Source organism: Saccopteryx leptura, chromosome 9 (genome assembly GCF_036850995.1).
Source record: "Saccopteryx leptura isolate mSacLep1 chromosome 9, mSacLep1_pri_phased_curated, whole genome shotgun sequence".
Lineage (NCBI taxonomy): Eukaryota > Metazoa > Chordata > Mammalia > Chiroptera > Emballonuridae > Saccopteryx > Saccopteryx leptura.
In genome coordinates, this window is record NC_089511.1 from 72,509,529 (window position 1) to 72,536,629 (window position 27,101).

At 55.1% G+C, this 27,101-nt stretch overlaps 1 protein-coding gene across 1 annotated transcript in view; it reads left to right on the top strand.

The window, feature by feature from the left end:
- LOC136381375 (cadherin-23-like) overlaps positions 1–27,101 on the top strand; it is a 360,324-nt gene that overhangs the window by 118,653 nt on the left and 214,570 nt on the right. Inside the window, exons 4-6 of the mRNA XM_066350013.1 lie at positions 658–800; positions 2,498–2,545; positions 2,657–2,749. Coding sequence (XP_066206110.1) covers positions 658–800; positions 2,498–2,545; positions 2,657–2,749 — 284 coding nt within the window. The remainder of the gene's footprint in view (positions 1–657; positions 801–2,497; positions 2,546–2,656; positions 2,750–27,101) is intronic.

The following is a 27,101-nucleotide window of genomic DNA, read 5'->3' on the forward strand; positions in this document are numbered from 1 at the left end:
GCTGCAGGCCCTCACACCATCAGGAGTCTCTGTCCCTGTACCCTTTGCCTCAGTTTCCCCCTTGTTGGCCTCGTTCTCAGGTGGGCTCTTCCTGTGTGGTGCCAAACACTGCAGCCAGCAGTGCCAATTTTGCAACCCCAGTGGAAGGAGAGCTCCTTTTCCCCGGTTGTGCCAGCAGAAGTCCCAGGGTTAGCTTCAATTGGCTGTCTTGGGCCACATGCTTATCCCTGAGCCAATCATTGTGACCAGGCAGATGGAATGCTCTCATTGGCCAGAGCTGAGTTGTGTACCCACCTTGGAACATAACCACTGAAAGGTTGGGGACCTGTTTTCATTTGAGCCACTAGAAGAAGAGGCTCTCCAAATTAAAATAAAAGGGGGGGGGCAGGTGGAAGTCATAAGTGTCTACTACACATCCAGAACATGGTGAATGATGGTTCCCTGTTACTGGCACGTGCACACTGTGACATGTGGCTAGGGTGGAGGTGGAGAGCCCTGGGTCAGAGCCAAAGATGCACAAGGCCTGCAGTGGTCAGTGACCTGCTGGGGCTCTCTTGGTTGACTGTGCCCTGCTGGGATTCAGCATACTGAGTATGGTTCTGAGCACTGGACCAGCCTCCCATTTTTGCCTTCTGCTTTCTCCCTTGGATACTCCAGGTTCCTCTGTGACACAGTTGCTGGCCCGAGACATGGACAATGACCCGCTGGTGTTTGGAGTGTCTGGTGAGGAGGCGTCCCGCTTCTTTGCTGTGGAGCCTGACACTGGTGTGGTGTGGCTCCGGCAGCCGCTGGACAGAGAGGTATGACCCTGCCCTGACCCCTGCCTCAGTGCTCTCCTGGGGGGGGGCAGACTGTGGGGGAGGAGGTATGGCTGCCCTGAGCCCTGCCTCAGTGCTCTCCTGGGGGGGGGGGGAGACCGTGGGGGAGGAGGTATGGCTGCCCTGAGCCCTGCCTCAGTGCTTTTTTTTGGGGGGGGCAGACTGTGGGGGAGGAGGTATGGCTGCCCTGAGCCCTGCCTCAGTGCTTTCCTGGGGGGGGGCAGACTGTCGGGGAGGAGGTATGGCTGCCCTGAGCCCTGCCTCAGTGCTTTCCTGGGGGGGGAGAGCAGACTGTGGGGGAGGAGGTATGGCTGCCCTGAGCCCTGCCTCAGTGCTTTCCTGGGGGGGGGAGAGCAGACTGTGGGGGAGGAGGTATGACTGCCCTGAGCCCTGCCTCAGTGCTTTCCTGGGGGGGGAGCAGACTGTGGGGGAGGAGGTATGGCTGCCCTGAGCCCTGCCTCAGTGCTTTCCTGGGGGGGGAGCAGACTGTGGGGGAGGAGGTATGGCTGCCCTGAGCCCTGCCTCAGTGCTTTCCTGGGGGGGGCAGACTGTCGGGGAGGAGGTATGGCTGCCCTGAGCCCTGCCTCAGTGCTCTCCTGGGGGGGTGGAGACTGTGGGGGAGGAGGTATGGCTGCCCTGACCCCTGCCTCAGTGCTTTCCTGGGGGGGGGGAGACTGTGGGGGAGGAGGTATGGCTGCCCTGAGCCCTGCCTCAGTGCTTTCCTGGGGGGGGGGGGAGACTGTGGGGGAGGAGGTATGGCTGCCCTGAGCCCTGCCTCAGTGCTTTCCTGGGGGGGGGGGCAGACTGTGGGGGAGGAGGTATGGCTGCCCTGAGCCCTGCCTCAGTGCTTTCCTGGGGGGGGGCAGACTGTGGGGGAGGAGGTATGGCTGCCCTGACCCCTGCCTCAGTGCTCTCCTGGGGGGGGGAGCAGACTGTGGGGGAGGAGGTATGGCTGCCCTGAGCCCTGCCTCAGTGCTTTCCTGGGGGGGGGGGGAGCAGACTGTGGGGGAGGATGGGCATCATCTTTTAGGGGCTTCCTCTGAGGCCCATTCTGACCCTACAGCAGTGTCTACCTGCCTGAATGGTGTCCCTCTTCACAAGCCAGTGCTGATGTTCAGACTTGGAGTTGGAACCGGGTGGTCGGGTATCTCCAAGCCAGGGGCAACATTGTGTAGGAAAGAGGGACAATGATCCTGGGTTCATCCCCTATAGAATGGGGGCTCCATGGGGCATACAAGTCTGCCCCTGCCCCAAACAAATATCCCCTCAAAGGATATTTTTCAGAGATGTAGAAATTGACTCTGTAGCCCTTAGGAAATTAAGGTAAGAACTTGAACAAAACTCCAAACCCTGCTCTCTCCTTACATTTGAGGAAGTGGCCATAGAGGTATTCAGTGACTTGTTCAAGATCACACAACACTTTAAGGACAGAGTTCAGCTTAGAACCCAGAACTCCTCACTTCCAATCTATTGCTCTTTTATGGAAAGAACCCCTATTCTGAACCTGCTTCCCCAGCCCAAGGAGCAATGCTTGCTTTTAGGGAAGGCTTTGGTTGCCCAGTCCCAGACCAGCTCCTGGGGCGATGCTGGAGGCCTCCAGCCCCACGCAGGACTCGGGACTCAGGACCTCAGCACATCTCTCTAACTCTGCCCTCCTCTCTCCCTTTTCTTTCTCTCAGACCAAGTCAGAGTTCACAGTGGAGTTCTCTGTCAGCGACCACCAGGGGGTGAGTATCCTCTGAGCCCCTTCTGCCCTGGGAGGATTGTTCCTGCATCCCTTGGGTGGAGAGAAGCCAGAGGCCAATGCCAAAGCTGACTCCCCACCCTTCTGTTGGCAGGTGATCACACGGAAGGTGAACATTCAGGTCGGGGACGTGAATGACAATGCGCCCACATTCCACAATCAACCCTACAGTGTTCGCATCCCTGAGGTAGGAACTGCTGGGTCACACTAGGGGTACCTGCTGCTGGGAGTGGAGTGAAGAGTCACTGGGGCAAGGGCGTGTCCATGCCCACACCTTGGCTCAAGTACCTGCTCTGGGCAGGTCGAACATGCTGGCACTTCTGTGGGTATGGGCCCGTCTGCTGGTCAAAGAGAGTGGGTTGGTGAGAGTCTCATGCCCAAGAGAGGGCCAACCTTGGATGAACCCCACAGCTCCAGCTGGAATCAGGGGCAAGATAGAGGTTAGGAGGGACAGATGTTACCCCTCTTTTCTTCTATTCCTAGCCAGTGTGGGCCTCAGGCAGGCTGGTTGGAAGCCCCAGGCCTTCCTGCTTTGGTCAGAACAGCAGCCCTTCCCCACCCCCAGAACAGAGGGAGTATGTAGTTCCAGGAAGGGACTTGCTTTCCCTAGTCTAGCGCTCGCCGCTGTTTTCCTGGTCCTTGGCTCCTTTGGGTCATCTGTGTGCTCTGAGTGTGTTTGCATGAGTGCATGCTTGTAAAACCCAGCCATTGCTGGTAACTGAGAAGTACAAATTATTGCATTACAAACGGTTCGTTAATAAACTGGCTGGGGGCTCACCATGGCACCAGGTTTCTCATTGCTGGCTGTCGCTCTCCCAGGTGGCTGATGGCAGTCTTCTGGGCTGGCAGTTAGCAGTTCAGAGACCTTGAAGGTGGTGGGTAAAGAGCGTCCCACCAGACACACCTCAGGCCTGTGTTTTGGGCTCTGGGCACAGCTGAGCTGGGGATGGGGGGACGGGAGTCCCTGGAGGGAAGCGGTTGGCACCATGGCGTTTCAGTCCCCGCCCCTTGGTGTCATAGGTCACTGGATCAGGGAAACTGGAAGAGTCTTTAAAAAATACCTGTTCCGTTGATAGAGGAGAAAGCTGAGGCTCAGAGTGCTGGGGTGATTTGCCCAAGGACACACAGCCCATACTTTGTGCTTCCTGACTCCCGGCACAGCCTCAGATTCCCTCAAGGATGAAGAGACTTTGTTTCATGCTCCTCAAGTTCCTGTTCCTGGCCCTCCTTGCTCAGCTGTGAGCCAGGGGTCCTGTGTTTATGCTGAACAGAGGGAAGTGAGGACAGGTGTGAGGGTGGGGACATACCAGGGCTCCTGTGCCCATCCCCTGGAGGGTCAGGATATAGTTAGGGAGAGCCACAGCCCCAAGCATGGGACATGGTGCCCTGAGCTGTGGCCAGCATGCCTGGGGCTGCAGCTTGGCCCTGGGCCCCCTTCATTTGGAAGCATCCCTAATTAAATTAAGGGTCTCTACGTGCCAGCCTGCACTACAGGTCGGACTCAGAAGCCAAGGGCATGGCTCAGAGTTAATGAGCCTTGGACCCATTGCTCATCTGCCATCCTGGCAGGCATGGCTGCCCTCTGCCTTCCCTCACAGGGGCAGCAGGCTGCAGGGACAGCACGGGGACAGGAGGTGGTAGTCCGCCTCCCCGGCTCTTGGGCTGGGGCCAGGCTTTTCCTCTCTCCCTGCCAGGAGATGCGACCTCCAACACCACCCTGTTAGAATCTCCCGGGATTCTCCACAGATCTCTGCTTCCAAGGAGAGAGCCTCTTCTGTCATTCATTTATTTAACAAATATTTATTGAGTGTCTGCTGCAGTCCTGGCACTGTGCCAGGCCTCACTGCATGAAGACGTGGGAGGCCTGAGGAATGTGTGATGACAGGAACCAAACTAGCAGTAAGAGACCTTAGGCTCAGCCCATGCTCTGCTCCCTGATTGCTGGGTCCGTTTGGCCGTGTCATTTAACCTCTCTGGGCCATTGCCCTTCCTATCTAATAAAAACATAAGACAGGCAAGGATAAAGTGCCCTGTCTCCTGCCCATCTGATGAGGTAAGGGTGTACCGGGAGGGGCCAGCTGCAAGGACATACAGTCCTTGGAGGAAGGCCCGTGTGGTTTACTCTCTCATGTGTAAACATCCCTGGGTCACTTTGCTGGCCTGATACTCGATCACGGATGCTCAGTGTGGCCAGTGGGGATGTGGTGTCAGCTGGATGGAGGTCAGGCCACTCCTGGCCTGAGGTGGCTTGGCACTGACCAGTCCTTGCCTAATGTGGTCACCTGAGCTGGAACTTAGCTGCCTGGCTCAATCCCCAACTGGGGTACCAGGAAAGGACCTGCTGACCCCTGGCCTAGAGTTGAATCAGGGCCTCCTCTTTGCATTGAGGTTACCCTGACAACCCCGAGCACCAATCCTTGAGAAGCTCTATTTGTGGAAGAGGCCTTACAGATTTGAACAGAGTAAGAATGCAAACCAGAGAAACGGGGACACAGTAGAGCCTGCAAAGCATCGGTGCCAAGGGGTTGCCAGTGATCAGAGAAATCTCAGCAGGCTTCTTGGAGGAGGTGGGTTTCAGCAGAATCTTGCCAAGGTGAGCAGTAGAGTTCCTGTGTGTGTCTAGCGGTCAAGACACCTGGGTTCTAGTCCTGATGGTTCCAACAACTGGCCAGGTAAGACTCTACCACTATCACCGTCCCTCCACTGGCTTCAATTCCAATGGCTGCTATACTAGGAAGTTGGACCAGGCCCCCTTCTAGGCTAACATCCACGATCTGAGAGTAAATGCAATCGGGGAAGTGCCTTCTTGTTCCTTGAGGCTTCATTATTCCTTGAGTGACAGCAGAGAAGCTCCAGTATCTGCCTCCTTGCATTCAGCTCCCTTCTTGGCCATCCCAGCCACCTGCGTCTTACCCCTTACCTTCCCAGCCTCCACTGTCCCCAACCATACCGGCCCTAATATGTTGGGTCTGTTGTGCTCAGAACCCAGGGATAGGAGCAGGTTACAAGGAGGCAAGGTCAGTATAAGGATGAACTTTCTAAGTAAGACCCCTCCTTCCACAATCTACTCCCCTGCCCTGCTGAGGATGTACTGAGCTCCCTAGCCCTGGAGTTATGCAAGCAGAAGCAGGAGAACCATGTGTTTCAGAAGCCATTCAATTCTGAGTGTTGAAGAAGTAATGAGTCAGAGGGTCCCCAACACAACCCACCAGAATTTCTGGGAGGACTACAGTCAGTCCCCAGGTATGAACAAGAGAGGTTCTGTAGGTTTGTTCTTAAGTTGAATTTGTATGTAAGTTGAAACAGGTACATTTGCCTATTAAATGCAATTTAGACAGGTGTTTGTCTTAACATAGTATTTATTTTTCACTTTCTGTACATGTAAATACTTAAACACTTTCAAATACACCTTAACAACCTTGGATAGCGCAGAAGATGATGGACTAGTTGGAGAAGATGGGACTGGTGTTAGAGAGTCAGGTTTGATTCTGCACTGGAGTCAGTTTCTTGAATTAGGCATCAGGGAGGTTTGTACAGAGCTCTTTTCTTCCTCATCATAAATGGCCCTGGTGCACCGCGGCCTTCTGTAACTGTACGGTAAACTTTGGTGAACCTCTCTGTATCAGGATCTTGCTCCTCTAACTTTGCCATTCCTGCTTCAACCAGATGAAAAGCATCTAACTCTTTTGTGGAAAACTTTTTTGGTTCTGGAGTTTTGTAGAAAATTTGTAGGTCCCTGTTTTCTTCCCTAAATGCTGTCGTCAGCTGCTCTAGTTCCATGAGGTCTTCATGGGCTAGTTCTTTGCTATGGGAGTTGAGTAACTCTATGATATCGTTTTTGCTGTTATCCAACTGCACTTGATCAATGTAGCCCTTATGGTGCTGCATTCTTAAGTACGAGTTGCACGTTAAGTTGAACGTTTGTAACTCAGGGACTTATTATAGTTAGGATGCATATGTATTCCTGGGTCCCTGCAATTCTGAATCAGTAGTTTGGGGAGAGCCAGCCCAGGAAGCTGCATTTTTCACGAACTTCCCTGGTGACAGTGAGCCCTGGAGGATGACCTCTGTAAGTCCTTCCCACCAAAGGGTTTCTGAGAAGCTCTGGAGCAGCCCATTTTCAGGGAGAACTTTCAGCCTGCCCATAGCTGCCTAGACATGACCCTTGGGGCTCCGTGTCCTCAGGCCTGGAACAGGAGTGAGTGGGAGGCGGGTCAAGGCCAGGCACCGCCCCTCCCCCCGGGAGAGGCTCACCTGCCTGAGTCCCCTCCCCCCGGGAGAGGCTCACCTGCCCAGGTCTGCCCAAGCCAGCCCCTCCCCCTCTGAGAGCCCCTGCCTGGCCTTGGGAGAAGCCAGGCAGTGTGTTTGGGTTTGTTTGTTCTTGATTACCCTCTCTCCTCCCCTTCTCTCCTCCCTAAGCTGTTCTCCGTGTAATTATCCATTTTATCAGGGTGAAAGGCCTGGCAATTCACTTGTCGAAGCCCTAACAAGGCAGCGTGGATGCTTCTCAAGTCTGTAAAGAAAAGGGAAATCCTACTAGAATTGGCAACTTAATTCCCCAAGCCAGCCTCGCCAGACCTCATTAAGTCCCCGTGTATTCATTTCAGGCTAATGGCTGTCATGCTGACTGCTGTTTGATTTGCTGTAATAGACTTTTATGTCGTTCCAATTTGCTCAAACGTGTTTGCCTATGTCTGCGCCCAGCAGTGCTGCTTCAGTACCTCTGTTCTGGGTGCATGCCCACCGTGCTGACCTTCAGTGCTGCCCATCCCGCCCTGTCCCCCTCCCCGAGGGCCATGCCTTCAGCCCTCCAGCTGTGCCCTGGGGAGCTGACCCTGGAGCCAGCACGCTTGGGCTGGAGGATGGGTGTGAGGTGAGCAGTCAGATGATGCCAGATGAGCATTGGACCCATTGGCTTGAATCAAGAAGTCAAGGTGGGTCTTTGGAGTCTCAGGGATGGCCGTGTCCTTGGAGTTCTGACATGTTCAGCCGCCTTAGCTGGGCAGTTGAGGCTTTTATCCATCTGGCCTCAAACTACATTTCCCAACTGCCTTCACTGAATGCTCCTGTCAGCCCAGGTGTTGATGCCATGTATCCGAGCTTGTGTCTGTCTCTTTCTCTCTTTTCTCACACTCTGACACACATACTGTACCATTCTCACAAGTCCTAGAGTGGGTTTTTTTTCTCTCAGCCTAACTCAGTTCTGCCTGTCCTTCAAAGCCCAGATTGATCCATTATGCCCTCATCCACTCAATTATTTTTAAATGAACACAACAAATGTTTGTTGACCAGCTATGGAGTAGGGCCCAGCGATTCTAAGCCGACCTGGACGTGCAGGGTAGAGAAAAAGGACTCTTCCCTTGCCGGTGACCACTGTTACCCTTACGGAAATAAAGCTGGACTGGAAGGAGGCTCCCTGGGTCCCTCCCCAGGGCTTACGGCAGGCAGGTCCTGCGTGGATCTTTGTCATTGGTGGCTTCAGGGGACCAGCCATGAGGTCAGGACGAGGCTGGAAGGGGGGGGGGCTAGAGCTGGATGGGAAGACAGTGGCCTTAGGGACTGAGAGTCCCTGCCTGAGCCTTAGAGCTGGCTGGGGGTAGAGCCAGACCCAGGACCTCAGGCCTCCTGGCCCCCCAGGCTGCATCCTCTCTCCATGGTACTTCATAAACACAAATAAAAGTCCCTTACTCCCTGTACTTCCTTACTAGGGATGGAAAGCAGGGAGAAGAGTATTCTAGGTGATCATTTGTCAATGAAAAAAAAAATGACTTATTTCTAAGATAATAATAATAAGTTGATGTTGTTGTTACTGAGTTTCCTGTGTGCTTAACGCTGTGCTTCTCATGCAGGCACTCAATGAGCCCTAACCACCTCCTCATGAGGGGTCACTCTCTAGTCCCATCCTGCAGAGGGGGACATCAAAGCAGAGAGGTTACTTGCCCAAAGCGAGTCAGGAATGACGCCCGGATTAGGAGACAGGCGTGAGTATGTGCCTGTGGCAGGTAGCTCCACCACTCCTGAATCTCAGCGTGCCCCCTCCTGTGCAGTGAGCATGTGGGGAGCCCTGGAGTGGTGGCCAGGCGAGTCCGAGAGCATGCAGAGATAGACTTGGCCAAACTTATTAGCACCTGCTGTGTCCAACAGCAGTGCCCCCAGCTGCCCTCCTCGAAGCATGCCCTCCAGATACTGAATGATTTATAAACCGCATCCTCAGGTTGCAGCAAGAGGTGGGGAGGGGGTTTGGAGGGCTCCCACTGACTGTGCCCACCATTCCCCCAAGGTGTCAACCCTGCTCATGACAGACCATATTAATTTATTCCTCGGGGCCATGGTGCCCAGTGCCCCCCTCTGCTTCTATAACCACCCGCCTATTGATCTGGAAGAGGAAGACCAATAAATCATCTCAGGGGCTCTGGGCCTGCTGGCCAGGGACAGAGCAGTTTGTTCTAGCGAGCGGCAGCCCCAGGCCATGTTCTGTGTCCTTTATGAGCACCCTGAGGTGCTCTGGTCTCCTCTCACTGTCAGCAAGTGACAGGAAAAATAGCTCCCCCCTCCCAGCAGGTAGGGGCCATAGCCTGCACTGCACGGACTGCAAGCTCTGGGCTTGCAGCAATGGAATGACATGTGCACACGGGCAGAGCAACAGGACCACCTGCTTCGTGCATAGTCTTACGGTGCCATGTGTGTGCGGTGTGTGTGTGTGCGGTGTGCTGGCTGTGCGTGTGTGTGCGGTGTGCTGGCTGTGCGTGTGTGTGTGTGCGGTGTGCTGGCTGTGTGTGTGTGTGTGTGCGGTGTGCTGGCTGTGCGTGTGTGTGCGGTGTGCTGGCTGTGCGTGTGTGTGTGGTGTGGTGGTCGTGGTGTGTGAACTTATTTAAGTACTAGCTTCTCGCTATCTGACTGTTTTCTCTACCTTTCGTTTGTCTTTATGACAACTCTCTAAGTTAGGGAAGAATTATTCTTCCCATTTGAGAAATGAGAAAAGCTGAGGCCAAGACAAGTTTGCCGATGTCTCCACATCCCCAGAGTCAGATATGTGTACAACTAGAGCCATAGTCTTGTTCTTGCTTGTTTTTCAGCATTCTTACATGTGTTTTTTGCTCCAGCCTGCTAGGAATTTTTGAAAAGCTGCAGCAATGAGGCTTTGCCACAGCTTCACCCTGGGCCTCACACACAGGATAGGGGCTGTCACACACCTCATACATCGGCCTGCAGGGCAGGTGGGGAAACTGCACTCAGAGCCCACTGCCCACTCTCTGGAGTGAGGACCACCCTGGTGGTCGGGACCCAGCGTGGGCATAGTGACACCCTGTCCTGTGGCCTTCAGGGTTAGGTCACCCACAGAGACGGCCTCTAGGACTTTGGTCCCTGAATGTGCATACCACATTGCTCATGAGAAACAGGGCGCCCACTCACTGCGGTAGTTGTCTTCCTTCCTGCATGGAAGATTCAACATCTTTCTGCCACCTCCTCGTGGGCCGCAGGTGCTCAGGGGTGAATAAATGGAGTCCCACAAAGCCAAGGCACAAAGAGCTCAGTTCACCCAATCCTCCGAAGCTCCTTGCACCCCCCTCCACTCTGTGGAGTGAAGCCAAGTCCCCCAGGCCCCCCACAACCCCTGCAGCATCTCCTCATTCCATGTCCTTAGGGACACGTGGGAGCAGGAGAGGGAAGGAGCCCAGATGTAATTAAAATTATTATTTTGTTTGAACGGGAACAGTGTTCTTAATTACATCAGTTTCCTCACCGATCCTGTGGGGAGTCTTTGGGGACCCGTATAATTCTATTGCAACGACTGCTGGACCCTCTGCCATGAATACGAAGCAGGGGACTGTGTGTGGAGCCCAGTTCCCCTGCAGTACTGACTCCCTGGCACGGGAAGGGGCACCTTTTGTAGTGCCCCCACCCTCTAAGTAAATGAGCTCTAAGTGGAAGGAGATGACAGCTGCCGGCTAGGAGCTGCCCCCGCTGCATTGTTGGGCTGTCAGCTCCAAGCTCATCCGTTGTCTTCCATCTCTCTCTTAAATGTTCTTCCCCCCCGTGGAGCCTGTTGAAGGAAGAGGGCAGGTTTCCTGCCTGTACCTCTTTTCCTCCTGCCAGTGGGGTCTCCTCAGCCCCTGCGTGGGGGTCCGGCTTAGGACACTGATGGTCAAAGAAGGCTGCACACACAGTCAGGGCCAGCTCCGGCTTTACTGCATGAGGATTCGTGCCACACCTGTGACTGGGGCACCCAGACCCCTACTGCGGCGTGGCATGATGGAGCCACACTAGGCTCCCACGTCAAACTGGGAGGCCATGAGCAAGGTGCTAGCCTCTCAGAGACTCGGTTTCTTCATTTGTAAAACGGGGACACGTTGGGGTTGCTGTGGTTTTACTGGCAGAGCACTGTGTGGAGCACCACACGCCGGGGAGCTGATAAGTATCCCCAGGGTATGAGAGGTTCTTGGAGAACTTTGAGAAAGTTGATTGAAGTCCAAGGAGCTTGACAGGTAGGCTCTGTTGCTGTGGACTGATTGGTTAATATTGGGGTTTTAGTGATCAGGAAGCTTATAGTCCAGTAGGAGACAGGAAACGTGTGAAAAACATGAAATGAGGACATGACAAAGAACAAATTGCAACAAGAGTCACCTGGAAATAACTAGTAATAGGCCGAGAGCATTCCAAATAGTCCTTAAAACCGGCACCAGAAGGGCCATCAAAGTGACTTAATACAACTGCACATTCTATAGAGGTCAACAGAACTTGAGGGGGTAAAGTTTTGCCCAAGGTCCCTAGTAAATCAGTGGCAAATCAGTAAAGACTGCAGGTAATCTAGAATGTTCTCAGGAGAATGGGGTTCTAGAACCCCTGAGGCTGAACCCATCCCTGGTCTAGAGGCACATGCTGTTGCTCCAGGTGAAGCCTGATGTCTAGAATTGAGGTGGGAATGGGAGGTGCTGCCCCCTGGGCTCCTGCAGCCCCTCCAAGCCCACACGCAGTGTCCTGGTGGCTGCCCCTCCATGTAGGGCACAGGACCCACACGAGCATGTCCCTGGCCATCAGCATGCCACTGCCATTTCTCCTGTTTGCAAGGGCTCTGGGCTTTTGTCTTAACCCCTCTACTTACCAGAACAAGTTCAAATATTGTCAAAACAGCTTGGGGACAGGCCTGGCAGCCCCGTAACATCGAGGACCCCCCACAGTTGGCTTGTTTTGATGTGCTTGCAGGCTGCCAGACCCATCTTGTTTTCCACCAGCAGGGGAAGACGAGAGAGACAGAGAGCTCTTGGTTGATGGAATTATTATAATTTCTCTGATTCCTTAGCAGTCTTTAATTACTTTGCAACTTTGTGGTGCTGGGTGGAAGCCGGGAGTGGTTGGGCTCTCCCTCTTTATAATAACCTTAAGTGGAAGCCTCCCATCCGTCTATGAAAAAGCCCACTCTTGTCTCCAGATGTGATAACGCAGCCAAGAGATTTCAGCCAGGCCATAATCACTAGATACAGTGTAATCGTCTCCGCTCACTGTCTTCATCAGTCAGCCAGCCCACCTCCCAGGAACGGGGACAGCCGGCCTCAAAGAGCCGAATGCCCAGTCACATCCTTGTCCAGGAGGGTCACAGGCTCAGGCTGATCCCCTCTCCCAGTCCTGCCCCTGAGAGGGAAATGGCACAGAGGCCTTTGCACTGACCCCTTCCGCTGTAGGTGCCTCGCCCCATTCCCATCGCAAACCCTATATAATATCAAATCCACCCATTCGGATGGCTTTCCTGTCCGTAATCCTCACTATAGGTGCTCACTTTCCTGCCACTGGCCTTTGTTCATGCCGTGCCCTCCCCCAAATTGCTCTCACTCAATCTCACTGCACCATCTTCCTTCCCACCAGTTAGCAAAACCCTAGCCTTCCTTCCTCAGAGCAGGCCAGTGGGACAGGGCCGGGGCTGGTTGTTCCTCTCTGTTCCCATTTTATAGATAAGAAAGTCAAGTGTAGAGAAGTCAGAGGACTTGCCAAGTTATTCCCTTTGGAAGTAACCAGCTGGGACCTAATCCCAGGCCCTTCACTTGGTCTTCTCTCCATTGGGCCTCAGGGCACAAGCCCCCTTCAGTCCCTGCCCGTGGAGCTGCTCCTTATACCACTCCTTCACACTGGCTGCCAAACCTCACTCCCAGGCCACCCTCTGCCTCCTGACCTTGGCCTGGCCTTTCCTCCCTGGAGTGGCCCCAGAACCCCACTGTGGGTAGGAGAGGCCAATGGGACCCAGGTGTTGGGTGTGGAAGCTTCACTGGCTGCCTCAGCCAGGGGCAGTCTCTCGTCTGCTCACCTGTCTGCTCAGCTCTGTGTGTTAGAGTGAGGTGAGCTCTCACCTGGAGAGGGCCAGAACCCCACCATCTGGGGTTGGCAGGCTTAGGTGAGTTCCCTCTCCCTTCCAGGGCTCAGTTTGCCCCTCTGCTAAATGAAACTGTTAGTCCTGGGCCTGCCTACCCATCGTGGGGCTCAAGGACAGTACAGCCAGGAAGGCCTTGAGCTTAAAGCCTCACGCAGATGGGCCAGATGAACCTCTGAGTATTTTTTCCAGTGCCCCTGGTCTGGCTTTGTGTGTGTTTCTTTCCTCTGGGGTGGGGGTCTGTGCCTCACTTAAGCGTACTTACAGAGAAGGGAACAGCACAGGTGTTCAGCTTTATGAGTTACCGCAGAGCGCACACTTGTGCAGCCACACCTGCACCAAGCCACCCCCTGTGATCCTTCCGGCCCCACCCCTCTCCACAGAGGATAACACTGTCCTGGCTACTAAATCCATGGATTACATTTGCCCATTTTCACTTTATTATATACATTCTGGTTGGTTTCTGTTATCACCCAAGCCCCTGGAACTGACAGCCGACTTCCTCTTAGGGGTGACTTCCCACAGTGGTGCATAGTGGTTAGTTTAGTGGTTTAATCTTGGTCTCACTGCTCACATCTTGGAGTCCCTGGGAAACTTCCTGTCTCTGCAAAGAATGGATGTGGTGCTGGTGCAGGGTTGTCACCATGCAGATGGCACGAGACAAGACATGGTGATGCTCGGTCGACAGCCTCCGCATGGTGAGACTGGAGGGACTGTCCCCTGTGAGCGTTACTCTTGACAGCCTCTCTCTGGTCAGGGGTCATCTCTGCAGGTGAATACAGAGCTGCCCAGATGCTGGGACAGGAGGTTGCATGGGGGGAAAGGGAGTCACAGTGGAGTGGGTGAAACATGGGTTGACAGGAAGGGGAAGGGAAAGGGGAAAAAAGAGGGTCCCCTTCCCCATACTTCTCCTTCGATTCTCTCATGAGTCCTTCACGTTGGTTAGAAAAGTATGACTGTTTTCATATTATGTCTGGAGAAATGGGCCCAGAGAGGTTAAGTGACTTGCCCAAGGTCACACAGCTAGCCCCAGATTTTGTCTTCTTTGTACTGCCCCCAAAGTAAGTCCAAATGTATTTTATCCACCAGCATATCCACTAAGGGTTTGGGGCTTACAATAAGTCTGCTGCCTTCAGAGGGGCAGCCCTGGGTCTAGAGAAGGTAGAAGGGGGAAGGTGTCTGGTAGGGACGAGAATTTTTCTGAAGTGACCTTTATTGTGTTTCAACGCCTCCCGCCTCCCACAAAGCTGCAACTCAAATCAGCAACCCAGTGTCAGGCCTGCGAAGGAAAACACAAAAATCTTTAAATGTTTCTGAGCAGCTTGAAGTGACTGGGTTTATGTTTTCCTTTGGCTTTCTTGGTCAGGATTGGGGTATGGCCAGGGCACTGGTGTAGAATAATAAATTCTCCCAAGGACTGTCTTTCTCCCCACCTCCCCAAACCACCAGGTCCCCCAAATTCAGGGGCCCCAGACCTGAAGAAAAAAATCCACCCAGCACAGCCCAAAAGATGGAGATGGAGGGAAATGCAACAGCAGCCACTGGGGCGGAAAGCCCTAAATGGTGTGGAAGTAATGCCTAAAGTGTGCTGGCGATTACAGACATCTCCACGGAGCCGCGCTCCTTGGGCTGCACGGGTCGGTGCCGGTGGCCGTGGGGAAATGAGTAAGTGAGCAAGCCTCAGAGAGCCTGTTAACTGTTGCTGTGCAGATGGGGCAGGTCACTGGTGAGGGGCAGAAGGAGGGTAGACAGGCTCATTCATCCATTCTTCCCTCCATCTATTCATTCGGTTGTGCTGAGTCCCTGTGAGGTACAAGGGATGTTGCTAAAATTTTTCCATCAGATTCTGAGACTGGTGGCCAGAGTCCCACAGGCTGGCAGGGCCTGACCCCACCCCCCTCTCCAGCCTCCTGTGGACTCTGCTTTCTATGCCACAAGGTTTTTGGATAGTCATCCCCTCCCCCCTTTTCATGAACTTCTACATCGCCTGTGGGCTTCCATCCTCCTTTGATCCCTCCAGCTAGTATAAAACAGATCCTTGTATTCTGGACCTTCAGAGTGCCACAGCTACAGTCTTTTTTTAATTTTTTTTTAAGTGAGAGGTGAGGAGGAAGAGACAGACTCCTGCATGCGCCCTGAACCCTGGTTCACCCGGCAAGCCCCGGGATGCTCTGTTTACCTGGAACCACTGCTCTGTTGCTCGACAACCAAGCTATATTAGCACCTGAGGCGAGGCCATAAAGCAGCGGTTCTCAACCTGTGGGTCGCGACCCCGGCGGGGGTCGAACAACCAAAACACAGGGGTCACCTAAAGCCATCGGAAAACCGCTGCCATAGAGCCATCCTCTGTGCCTGGGGCCAACTTTGCTGGAACCATTCGAGCATAGTTGTGGGAGGAGAAGAAAGCGATAGAGAGGGAGAGGTGGAGAAGAAATGCTCGCTTCTCATGTGTTCCCTGACCAGGAATCGATCCCAGGACTTCCACATGCCAAGCAGACACTCTACCACTGGGCCAACCAGCCAGGGCCATAGCTACAATCTTGGGATATAATTACTCACTTCTTTGCAGGACTATCTGTTCCCTGGTCTCTGCAGGGAACAGTGGGCTCCATGAGAGCAGGGACATGTCCGTGTGGCTGTCTTTCCACCACTAGCCCCTCAGGACCTGGTTTTCAGGGGGGACTCAGTAAAGAGTTGTTACACAGTGCAGTTTATAGCAACTGTCTTCAGGTGGCTTCTCCTCCTCCTGTTCTCTGCAGCCTCACTCCTTTCAGAATGAAATCACAGGCCTGGTCCTGGGTGCGCTCTGGTCCCAACGCCCGCTGCTGAAGGCATCTCAAGAGTGCTGGCAAGTCCCCACCTAGCCCCTCCGGGAAGCACCAAGCCCTGTTTCAGCAGTTTGCAGGCAGGCAGCCAGCCTCACTTGGGGCTGCTGGAGAAAAGGGTGCCTTCTAAAGGGGCTGGAGAATGGTAGGCAGAACAGTAGCCCCAAAGATGTCCATGACCTAATCCTGGGAACCTGTTACCATGTTGCCCCATGTGGCAAAGGGACTTTGCAGATGTGGTTAGATTCATTCCTGGGGAGATATCCCAGTTTATCTGTGTGGATCCAAAGTGATCACAAGATCCCTACAGAGGGAGGCAGGAGAGTCAGAGAAGGAGCTGGCATGGAAGCGGAGGTCGGAGAGAGGCTTGCGCTGCTCCGCTGCTGCTCTGGCCAGGGAGGAAGAGGCTTGAGCCAGGGGATGTGGGCAGCCTCTGGAAGCTGGAGAAGGCATGGGGACTGACTCCCCCCGAGCCTCTGCAAGGCACGCAGGCCTGGACCCCTTGACTTTAGTCCAGGAAGACCTATTTTGGACTTTTGGCCTCCCAGAACTATAAGATCATTAACTTGTGTTGTTTTAAGCTACTGAGTTTGTAGTAATTTGAAATAGCAGCAATAGGAAATTGATTACAGGGGTACTTTGAAGGCAGAACAATAGGGGCATGCATCCCACAGGGCACCCCTCCAGCACTTCCACACTCTTTACTCACTCCTTGGGGCCCTTCAGGCAGCAGGATTGGTGCACCCAGAGCTGGGTTCTCTGGTTGTAGGTGTGAGGCTGGTGGTTTTAGGGGATGGTCCATGAGGGCCAACCGTGGCTTGGGAGACCTGGAGCTGGGGAGGGCAGTTGGTTGGGTAGGGGCCCTGCAGAACCAGGAGGGGTGAGGTGGGAAACCACAGAGCTCATGCAGTGGGTGTGGAGAGAGGGAGAACTTGCAGATGAGGGGTGGAGAGTGGTGCTGAAAGATGCTGCATTCAAGAACTGGTTGCCATGGCCATGGCTGGTTGGCTCAGTGAATAGAGCATCTGCCAGGCATGCAGATATCCTGGTTTGATCCCCGGTCAAGGCACACATGAGAAGTGACCATCTGCTTTTCTCCTCCTCCACCTCCCCCTTTTTTTTCGTTTTCTCTTCCCATAGCCAGTAGCTCGGTTGGTCTGAGCATTGGCCTTAGGCACTGAGGATAGCTTTGTTGATTCGAGCATTAGCCCCAGATGGGGGTTGCCAGTTGTTGGGATGCTGGAGCACGAGGCTGGCTCACGTTCTCCCAATCGGCTGTGCTTCCATCTGCCTGGCCAGCTTATATGGGAGTCTATCTCCCCTTCTCTCACTTAAAAAAAAAAAAGAACTGGTTGCCATACAGCTGAAACCCTGGGAGGACCTCCCCGTTGCACAGAGGAGAGCATAGCAGGCACCTTATTGCTGGTGACCTTGCTGGAAAGCTCGGCCTCTTGGCACCAGTCGGCCTAGAGACCAGAGAGAGGAACCTGCTTTGCTTGCCACCAGAGTGGTCCTGGAAGGCAGGAGAGTTGTTCCAATGGCCTGACCCCACCCTCCTTCCTTCCTTCCTTCATTCATTCATTCACTGACTCATTCATCACACATCTCCTGGTGCCTGCTGGGTGCCAAGCCTGTGCTGGGTATTGGGGACACAGAGAAGTGAGACATGGTGCCTGGCCCCCAAGAGATCCTGATTGGGCCCTGCTCACCCACAATGCTGCCCTTTAAAACAGCAGACCAGTACTTGAGGACCCTGGCAGCCACCACCCAAAGCTTGGCCCTCTCTTGGTTGCTGAGGGGTGGAGCATGGCAGTTCACCCATCCCAGCGTTAGTGCTACAGGGAAGCTCGTCCTTGCCCCCACCCACCCCAGTCCTGGCTCCCAAGCCCCTGGTGGCAAGTATCAGTATAAAGCACATCTCCCTCCAGGCAGCAAAATTGGACAAATGAGCTCTAAATGAGCTTGGCAAGTTGGTTTTCTCTTCTGTCCCACTCCTTCCCCACCCGCCCCACAGCAGCCTGGATTCACCTGCTTTCAGTCTGGGGGGAGAAAGGAAGGAGGAACTGATGTGGGTCTGGGGCAAGCAGAGAGGCCTCCCCCGCCTCTGGGTTCCCCATCTGCTTCTCTATACCTGAGGTGGGCGGAGGTCCCACAGGATGGAAAAGGCCCTCCTGCAGGGTTCACTGCATTGCCGAGGAAGAGGCAGGGCACAGGGCCCTTCGGAGGCCCCGTAGGGGCTCAGAGCCCACATCCTCCTTTGCCCTCATGGAAATGTCCTAGCTTCCATTTATGCCATTTTTCTGGTATGCAGCTCCTCCTGGTCCTAAGTTCCAGGATTTATGACCTGATTCAAGATGGGGTTTATGTCTTATAATTCCTTGAACCCATATGGTCTCATGGTACTGGGCGTAGGGAAAACTGAGTAACAATCATAGCGGTAACAGAGACCATAATGTGTTCACTTGTGTACTTTTTATAACTAGTCTGTGATGCAGGCACTGGGATTATCCCCGTTTTTAAGGTGGGGAGTCTGAGGCTCAGAGAGGTTGTCAGTTGCAGAGCTGGGGTGTGAACCCAGGCGGTACACCCTCAGTGTCCCTCTGTGCTACACCTGTTGACAGTGGGTTGAGGGGTTGGACCGAGAGGGTGCTCGTGCCTTGCACATGGAGTGAATGTGCCCTGGATACACAGAGAACCCAGCAGGTAGCAGACCCTTGTGAGAGGGCTACTAGGCTCCTATGGCAGGAGTTCTGGTCTGTGGCTCCTTGTAGCCCTCCTAGATTCCCCTCATGCTCCTCTCCCCAGCTCAGTGCCCAGTGCCATGAGAGAGGGTGGGAATGCCAAACACCACTCCCAGTCCTAGAGAGCCAGGCTGGGCAGCGTGCTCCTGGAGAGACAGCCCTCCCACCCCTGCACCAGTGCACGCACGCCCCTCAGGCGTGACGGCAGCCCTGCCTCCTTCTGTCCCGTGTGTCTCCCTCACGGGTCAGTGCCCTGGAGTGGTAAATCATGAACAAATCGGCCTCAGCCAGCAGGAGGGCAGGAGGACGCAGGGAGGGGATGCTGCCATCAAGGCCGTTAGCACTAAGCTGGCCAGGCAGATGGAAGCACAGCTGATTGGGAGAACGTGAGCCAGCCTCGTGCTCCAGCACTGCTCTGTAGCCCTGTAAGGTGTGACCTGGGATGGGGCACCCACGTGGAACATATGTGCTCACTGAGAATTCACTGAGCGTGCAGGATTCGTGGCATGGACACTTGGTTGTGCCACCACCACCCCCTGCCTGCAAGGAGAACAATTTTCAGATGGGAACAATCACTTCACATGTCGGAGAGTAGAGAGAAGTGGTTTCTGCCTAGATTCTCTGGACTGGAGCAGACCTTGTCCTCCTGTCCCCATGGCAGCAGTGTATCTTAAAGGAATACTAGACTGGGATGCTTCCATATGTCTTTGGGCCTCTCCTTTCTCCCCTCCTTGGCAGTGGGGTTAATATATGGTGGGACTCAAATAATTTAACAACTGATTCTCTGTCCTAATGACCATTTTAAGTATAAAAAAAGATATACCGAAAGGTAGTTTATTATTATTTCATGCATTTACTATGTAAGAACAATAAAAGAGGTATACAAAACTAGATTATAAGTTTTAAAATGTTAATGAAAAAATATTAAATAATATCTGACAAAAACAATAAAACTGTTATTTAAGATATTTCCATATTGCCTCTTAATTGGCATCCTCACTTGCAATTTTTTTCACCTATGGATGGAATGAACATTATTACAGGCTCTTAGAACATGCTGTTTCGCAGATGAACGTTAAAAAACAGTAAGGAATGTAAATTTGTGATTTCCACATTGGGCGGCTGCCCAGGCGCGCACCTTAGAGAGAACCCTGATTTCAAGTGCTATTTTAACAGCCGGTTCGCTGAACTCAACAAAAAATTAGGTATCGGTTCTGCCAAACCAGTTTGAACCAGCTGAATCCCACCACTGGGTTAATAACCTTAGCTCTGGCCAGCTTCCTGGCTAGTCAGGGTTGTTCTGGGAAACAGATGAACCACTGATGAAATGACATGTAAACTAAGATCCAGTTCCCCAGGACGCAGCTGAACTGTGGCCACCAGGCCCTGGCTCTAAGAAGGGTCTGGGTGGCATCTACGGAGCATGGTGCTCTATGGGGCCTCCCAGGACTTGGGGCTCTGTTCTCTCCCCCAAGTTGAGGGTCGTTAGTCCCAATAGTTGATGAGCAGAGGTGGGATGTGTTTGGTAAACCGAGGCCTAGGGTCCCAGGGTCCTGTCTTGGGAGAGGCCCCTTCCCAAAGCCTCACTCGGAGGGCTATGGGGCGAGCAGGCCTGTGCCTTCTGCACGGCTGGCCTTGCAGCTGGCCTGCAGCAGACACGGCTTTTTTGTTTTTGGTTAAAAAGCCTCATTGGAGCGTTATGATATTGGAATGTGAAGGGTAATTGAGCTGAAAGCTATTCTCTTCCTGTGACCAGCGCGATAGGAGTGATTGAGGCGCCTGGGCCTGCGCACCAGCCTGGGAATCCTGATGAAAGGTTTGTGCAGAGAAGGGGGTGGGTGGGTGGAGTGGAGCCAGGCCCCCAGAACCCTTGTTCCCCACCTCGAGGCCCGGCCTGCCCCTTCCCGTGCTGCCCTGGCATCCAGACCTGCCAGGCCAGGCCTCTGCCCACCTGGAGGGGTTGCCAAGGCCCCTGCTGTGCTGAGGATAGTGGATGGTCTGTAATGACAGGTACACGAGGAAGGGCTGGTACTGGACTCAGACAAGCAGAACAGCGATTGCCTGCATCCCCACCCCTCCTCGCTGCGTAGCCTTCTCCTGCGAGGACTCACCTCCTGCCCTGCTCTGCAGAGGGCTCTCTTTCGCTGCTTTCTGCCTCTCCCTCTTCGTGTTCTCCCTGGCCTCTGCCAATGTTTGGACGGCCCCAGTGTTCCTAAGCCATTCTAGTGCACATGTGAATCACCTGAGGATCTTGTTACACTGAAGCTCCTGGTTCAGTAGGCCTGGGGGGGTGGGGCGCTGAGACTCCATTCCTGCCAGGCTCCCACATGGTGCCCATGCTGCTGGTCCTCCCAGCTCTAGGGCCATGGGCCAAGCAAGGTTGTCAGTATAGGGCCTGGCAGTGAGGAGATGCTTAGGGGAACAGTAGCCAGTTTATGAGCAAGGTTGTCCTCTGCGGTTATGCAGGAAGTGTAATGAGCAGGGAGAATGCTAGTGAAACCCAGCCCAAGTGCTGCTTATGAAATGGTGTGCACTGGAGCTGAGTGGCATTGCTGTGTTTTTCTTGGCACAGAGGGATGGTTTGGTCACCAAGCTATGCACTCAGAGGGCAGGATCCACTCTGAAGGGACGTGTTTTCTAATTTTGCACGAAGGCACCGTACAGGCCTTGCTCCCAAACTTAAAGCTATTGCTTTGAGCCTGCTTCCGTATACCCTCACTCCTGCTCCATCACACTTCCCAGTCTCACAGCTTCTCCCGCTGGCATGTGGAAGTCCAATGTGAAGAGAGATCGCATCAGGCTCATGCTTCAAGATTCAGTTTCTCCCTTCCGTTGCTTTAGCCCCATCTGGGTGGGGGATGGACTCAGGCCTTCTGGAGCCCAGAGTCTATGCCAGGTCCTTTCCTCCCTCCTGCCCCCTGCCCCCTGCCCCCTCCTGGCCCGTAGAGCTCAGCTGGAGGGCTTAGGCTAGGACAGGCCCCTCTCTCCCACCCTGGGGTGGGCAGGCCTGCTGCAGGGAGCGGGTATCCTTGAGGAAAGACACTCTGGCCCACTCAAACCCAGACTGTGCCCTCCGCTGCAGCATGTACACACACATGCACACACACCAAACTCAGTCCCTCTGCCTGGCCCATTATTAATTGCCCTGCAGGCTGAGCTGAATGAGCCCCATTAATATGAGCTCTCACGGTTCCAAGGAACTGGGGTTTATGCTGGGGCATTGCACCTTATCTCTCTCGGCCAGGCTGTCCCTGCACAGGACTCCACTGGCATATAACGAGCCCTCCTTGGGGGCTCTGGGCCTGTGTGCCAGGCCCGGCAAGGAGAGTGAGGCACATCTCTTCCCCGGCTTTGCCCCACCGGCTCCCAGCTGAGCCCAGGCCTTCCTCTCACCCCAGTGGTTTCTGAAGGCTGGGCTGGGGCCCTCAGCAGTGGGGACAGAGTCACAGGACCAGCCCTGCAGGCTGCCACGCCCTTTCCCACTCCCCACCCAGCCCGAGTGCCCCTTTCCTCTTCACTCCCCGCCCAGCCTGAGTGCCCCTTTCCTCTTCACTCCCACCCAGCCTGAGTGCCCCTTTCCTCTTCACTCTCCGCCCAGCCTGAGTGCCCCTTTCCTCTTCACTCCCCGCCCAGCCTGAGTGCCCCTTTCCTCCTCACTCCCCGCCCAGCCTGAGTGCCCCTTTCCTCTTCACTCCCCACCCAGCCTGAGTGCCCCTTTCCTCTTCACTCTCCGCCCAGCCTGAGTGCCCCTTTCCTCCTCACTCCCCGCCCAGCCTGAGTGCCCCTTTCCCACTCCCACCCAGCCTGAGCGCCCCTTTCCTCTTCACTCCCCGCCCAGCCTGAGTGCCCCTTTCCTCTTCACTCCCCACCCAGCCCGAGTGCCCCTTTCCTCTTCACTCCCCGCCCAGCCCGAGTGCCCCTTTCCCACTCCCACCCAGCCTGAGCGCCCCTTTCCTCTTCACTCCCCGCCCAGCCCGAGTGCCCCTTTCCCACTCCCGCCCAGCCCGAGTGCCCCTTTCCTCTTCACTCCCCGCCCAGCCTGAGTGCCCCTTTCCCACTCCCGCCCAGCCCGAGTGCCCCTTTCCTCTTCACTCCCCGCCCAGCCCGAGTGCCCCTTTCCCACTCCCGCCCAGCCCGAGTGCCCCTTTCCTCTTCACTCCCCGCCCAGCCCGAGTGCCCCTTTCCCACTCCCGCCCAGCCCGAGTGCCCCTTTCCTCTTCACTCCCCGCCCAGCCTGAGTGCCCCTTTCCCACTCCCGCCCAGCCCGAGTGCCCCTTTCCTCCTCACTCCCCGCCCAGCCCGAGTGCCCCTTTCCCACTCCCACCCAGCCTGAGCGCCCCTTTCCTCTTCACTCCCCGCCCAGCCTGAGCGCCCCTTTCCTCTTCACTCCCCGCCCAGCCTGAGCGCCCCTTTCCTCTTCACTCCCCGCCCAGCCCGAGTGCCCCTTTCCTCTTCACTCCCCGCCCAGCCCGAGTGCCCCTTTCCCACTCCCACCCAGCCTGAGCGCCCCTTTCCTCTTCACTCCCCGCCCAGCCTGAGTGCCCCTTTCCCACTCCCACCCAGCCTGAGCGCCCCTTTCCTCTTCACTCCCCGCCCAGCCTGAGCGCCCCTTTCCTCTTCACTCCCCGCCCAGCCTGAGTGCCCCTTTCCTCTTCACTCCCCGCCCAGCCTGAGTGCCCTTTCCCACTCCCCACCCAGCCCGAGTGCCCCTTTCCTCTTCACTCCCCGCCCAGCCTGAGCGCCCCTTTCCTCTTCACTCCCCGCCCAGCCTGAGTGCCCCTTTCCTCTCCACTCCCCGCCCAGCCTGAGTGCCCCTTTCCTCTTCACTCCCCGCCCAGCCTGAGCGCCCCTTTCCTCTTCACTCCCCGCCCAGCCTGAGCGCCCCTTTCCTCTTCACTCCCCGCCCAGCCTGAGCGCCCCTTTCCCACTCCCCGCCCAGCCTGAGCGCCCCTTTCCTCTTCACTCCCCGCCCAGCCTGAGTGCCCCTTTCCTCTTCACTCCCCGCCCAGCCTGAGTGCCCCTTTCCTCTTCACTCCCCGCCCAGCCTGAGCGCCCCTTTCCTCTTCACTCCCCGCCCAGCCTGAGCGCCCCTTTCCTCTTCACTCCCCGCCCAGCCCGAGTGCCCCTTTCCCACTCCCGCCCAGCCTGAGCGCCCCTTTCCTCTTCACTCCTCACCCAGCCCGAGTGCCCCTTTCCCACTCCCACCCAGCCCGAGTGCCCCTTTCCTCTTCACTCCCCGCCCAGCCTGAGTGCCCCTTTCCTCTTCACTCCCCGCCCAGCCCGAGTGCCCCTTTCCTCCTCACTCCCCGCCCAGCCTGAGTGCCCCTTTCCTCCTCACTCCCCGCCCAGCCTGAGTGCCCCTTTCCTCTTCACTCCCCGCCCAGCCTGAGTGCCCCTTTCCTCTTCACTCCCCGCCCAGCCTGAGTGCCCCTTTCCTCCTCAGACCTGACTTCCCTCATCCCACAGTGTCGCTACACCAAGGACTGCAGTGGTGTTGTCGTCCGTCTTGCCTGGTTGGCCTGTCATCAGTGGGTAGGCGTGCAAGTCTGGGTCTTTGGTGGTCTTGCAGGTGGGCAGAACCATTACATTTTCCCTTCCTCCCGCTTTCCCAAACACCTACCTTCCTGACAGCTGTTCATCTCACACGCCCCTGACTAGGGTTGCCACTCGTGGCCCTGTGACCATAGAAGAGGGAGCAGTCTGAATGCTCATTTTCCCGCCTGTCTTTCCCCTCACTGAATAGAGTAATGTGCACGGTGAATGCTTATTGGACAGCTACTGCTGATCAAGCACATCCCATGTGCCAGGCACTGTGCTCAGCACTTTCTAGGCATCATTTCATGGTTAGACTACCCTTGAGAAGGGTGTGTTCACTCTTCTCATTACGCAGATGAGGAAGCAGAGGCCCAGAGGTGTTCATTGATTGTTTAGTGTCACACAATTGGCTAGCAGACACCACAATATGCACAACAAACATAGTGCCTCTGGACATGTTCCCTGGGGTCCTCCAGGACAAGTTCAGGCATCTCTAAATTGTAAGAAAAGTCTTCCTATTTTGAGCTGGACTGTGCTTGCCTCCCGCTGTGCCCCATGGATCCAGGGTTGGTGGCCGGGATTATGGTCCATCTGGTAGTGCAGTGTGGGAGGTGGCCGTGGGTCGAACCCACTCTCCGGGTCCATTAGCACCAGCATGTGAGCCTTGTAAGGGCTTGTGAGGAACACGAGGACCTCAGAGAGACCCCTTCTTCTCTAGAGCTTCCCCAGCTGTGGACCCTCTAGCTTTTTGTTAAAGCGAATATTCAGGCCACCTGAGCCCTGGCGGTCCTATGCCCACTGTCCCCTCTTCAGGATTCTGAACCCCATTTGTTGGGGGTTCCCAGACTCCATTGGCACTAACACAACTCCAAAATATTGTATTTTTTCCATTCAAAGATGCCCATTTGCCCCTCATTTAAAAATATATGAAACTGAATTAATCTGAATTAGTCGCAAATAGTGAGCACAGTCACCTCACCAGAGTCTGGCTGCTCTGTGCTCCCTAGCTCTGCTGCCCAGCAAGTGACCCAGGGCCTCCGTCCTTGGAACGTCTTCCCAGCCTGGGGGGTAAAGCCGGGCTGAGTGGGGTTTGGGAGCTCAGGCAGCGACTGAGGACCAGGGAGCCTCCAAAGGCCATCACCACCCTGATACTTTTAGCCATAGATGACACCTACATGTGGCACTGTCTGTGCAGGCCACAAGTGCTGCCAGTTTTAACTCCTCCTCTTGACCTGACTCAGCTGCATGGTACCTCAGCACCAGCCCCTTTGGACCAAGATTTTCTTCACCCTCTGACCTCTGAACATTCAGGGCAGAGCCAAATTGGGGAGCAGCACTATAGGTTTTGCATCTGCTCACAGTTTGGCTTTTTAAGGAGTTGAAGAGTTTTGAACTGAACAATCAGAAGAGCCTTAGTCCTCAGGGAGACTGCTAGGCAGCCCCTCTCAGAAGGGGGAGTCCCTCTGAGAGACCCCTGGGATCCACAGTAACGGGCAGAAGAAGCTGCCTGGGCGGCTGGGCTGAGACCCCTCCAGGGCGCTGAGACGTGGGGCACTGAGTAGCGTGAGGCATCAGGACCTTCTGGAGGGAAGCCAGTCGGCCCCCTTCCTCCCTCACCCCACCTTCCTCGAGTTCTCAGGCAGGGAGGTTGTAATTGATGAACTTGTTCCTCTATGGCTGTCACAGGCCTTCAGTTCATTACAGCCCATCTGCCTCTCACTGGGGCCCTCTCCTGCCAGCCTCCGGCTGTGCCGCAGGAGAGAGCACAGCAGCCAGAGCGTCTGGGATCTGCAGTCCTCACGATTACCTTGGAGAGTCCAATCAGGGTAATGGCAGGTCTTCTTCAGAGAACTGAGTGTCAGGACAAGGCTGGTAGAGGGGGTGGAAATGGAGGAGGCACATTAACCGTTACCCTTTGAAATCTGGACGCTGAGGGCCACCGCCAGGCACACCCCACTATGCAGTCCTGCCAACGGGCCCTCTCTGGGGTCCCATTGGAACACCCTGGGGTCTGGACTGAGATTCAGCCAGTCCACCACTATGAATCCCCAACCCTGAGCTCTTCTTACAGTACGCACTGGAGTTCAGATGACTAGCATTAAGTTTGATGGCCAACAAGTACCCATTGTCTCTCTGTGTCCAGCACTGCGCATAGCACTGAGGGGCAACACGCCCTGAGGTTCTGGCATCTGCTGGGGGGTGCGCCAGCTCTTTGTGGAGCGTGGTTTCTGGTATTGCCTACTCAAGATGACACTCAGCAAGGGTGTCCTGAGAGAATGGGTGGAAGAGCAGCACATTGGGCTCTGGAGTCACAAGACCCCTCTCATTCTAGTCCTGTCTCTGCCACCGGTCAGGTGACTATGAGTGTCATTAACTGTGGAACTTCCACTTCCTCATTTGCACAATGAGGATATTACTACCTCCCTGCCCACTGCAGAGGGTTAGACCCTGGTGTGCTGTATTTAGCCTTCAATTTTATGCATAATATTCAACAAATACTTATCGGCTCCTAAGATATGGAAGACACACACATGCAGCACCACCCTGCTCTCCAGGAGCCTCGGTGTAAGGAGGGAGACGCTGACCCACGCTGCTGGACAGGGCACATGCCAGCACTCGCCGGCGCCCCAGAGGCGACAGGCCTGGGTGGCAGAGGCAGCCCCTGCACTCGCTGACGGGCTGAGGGGAGGGGAGGGCTGCTTGGGTGAGGGTCAGCCCGAGGGAAGGCGTGGGAGCCAGAAAGGTCCAGGTACAGAGGAGGATTGAGGTCAGCTGAGACCCAGGTGCAGAAGAAAATATTGGGCCCCTTGTCATTAGAAAAAAGTGTAAATTTGGGGTTTTACAGGCCCTTCAGAAGTTGGGGCCCAGGACATGTACCTGGTGCACCCGCTGTTAAATCCGCCTCTGTCCAGGCGTGCCTGGGGGGAGTAAGAAGAGGGTTTTGGAACAGGCCCACTGGACATAAGGTAAAAACTTAGGTTGACTGGAACCACGTGCTATAAAAGACCTCAAAGGCCCAGGCAGTAGTTTGGACTCTCCTCCCAGGCAGGGAGGAGGGCTGTGGAACCTGGGAGGGGC